This window comes from Limulus polyphemus, unplaced genomic scaffold (assembly GCF_000517525.1).
Source record: "Limulus polyphemus unplaced genomic scaffold, Limulus_polyphemus-2.1.2 Scaffold1771, whole genome shotgun sequence".
NCBI classification, from domain to species: domain Eukaryota; kingdom Metazoa; phylum Arthropoda; class Merostomata; order Xiphosura; family Limulidae; genus Limulus; species Limulus polyphemus.
In genome coordinates, this window is record NW_013667381.1 from 166,132 (window position 1) to 167,532 (window position 1,401).

At 29.3% G+C, this 1,401-nt stretch overlaps 1 protein-coding gene across 1 annotated transcript in view; it reads right to left on the minus strand.

The window, feature by feature from the left end:
- The window catches only part of LOC106464889 (RNA-binding protein 5-like), a 66,157-nt gene that overhangs the window by 23,437 nt on the left and 41,319 nt on the right, over positions 1-1,401 (minus strand). The window contains exon 15 of the mRNA XM_022392693.1: positions 172-206. Within this exon, the coding sequence (XP_022248401.1) occupies positions 172-206 (35 nt within the window). The remainder of the gene's footprint in view (positions 1-171; positions 207-1,401) is intronic.

The following is a 1,401-nucleotide window of genomic DNA, read 5'->3' on the forward strand; positions in this document are numbered from 1 at the left end:
GAAGATCATCTCAAAAAAAAAAAAATTAATTTATCAGATATAACAGAGGGGTTTCATTTGCTAAAGAGGAAACTTAGAATAAATATAATTACCAATATTATGGAAGCTTATATTAAAGAAAGATAATTAAAAAATTTCTTCTAGTTTATTATATTTCAAATAAAAACATACCCCATGCTGATTTGCTTGAGATTGTGTTACGCCAGCTAAAAAGAAATCAGCTTTAATCAAAAACTTTTAGCATTTTGAAAAACAGGTTCTTAGTTTCTGCACAAAAATTACCACATTATTTCGAACAAAGTAAAACGTTATGCCATTAAGCACAAACAGCTGGCACGTAATGAATCCAATAGGCCTAAATTAATGATAACAATCACATAAACTGCAGCTTTTTCTTTTCTTATATACTTTCCCATCACATCCAGCTCAGTTATCTTATGATATCCAATGAAAAAGCCTTCTTATATATATATAAGGAGTCCAGTATGATTTTTGACTTGAACATTAAAACATTTCTATATCTTCATATCCTATCGTTCTCTACTAAAGTACCGAGATTAAAATAATACCCAGATCATGCATCATCATAACATACAGCATACCAATATTTTTATGAAATGTAGTTCAATTAAATTTTCTAGTATTAAGTACTTCATAAAAAATCCTACACACAATTCCAAATCTGATGTAATTATGTTTTTGAAACTATTAGTCATTAACAAATTATTGCATCATGTTACGTCAACCCAGTTCTAAAAATATGCAAAGCATGGTCTGCTTCTGTAGAAGCCATACAATACAAATTGTTTTCTAGAGGCCTTAGGTAATTTATTCAGTATCATCTCTTTGCATTTGCAACAACTGTCTAAAATTCCCCAAGAATTCTTTATGGAAATCTGACCAGTTTTTTTTAAGTTTGTAAACAAGTCTAAAAATAAAGTTATTAAACTACAAGTTTATAATAATTTAATCTTAACATGATATATCAGCCAAATTACTTTATGGGCCATTTTCTTCAGTCAAAAAGTTATACCCAGATAAGGAGTTCACCAAAATACAATAGGTATTTAATTCCACACACCAGAAACAAAACTCAGAATGAAATCTTTAACAATAACAACTATTTTAAACCAATAGAACAAATTCATTTTCATCTTGAACAGACTCTCTCTCAAATGAGTAACAAAACATGTTCCCAACACCTTAACCTTCTTCTGATCACAGAGGTGTGACTAATATCACTTAATATCTTAGCTTCTCATAGTGGAAATACTTAAAAGTGTATGAAAGTTTAGAAAAAAGGACCTTAAAACACTCCAGATGTATGTGTGTGTGTGTTGTGGTGTGTGTGTGTGTGTGTGTGTGTGTGTGTGTAGTGTATATTATATATATATATATATA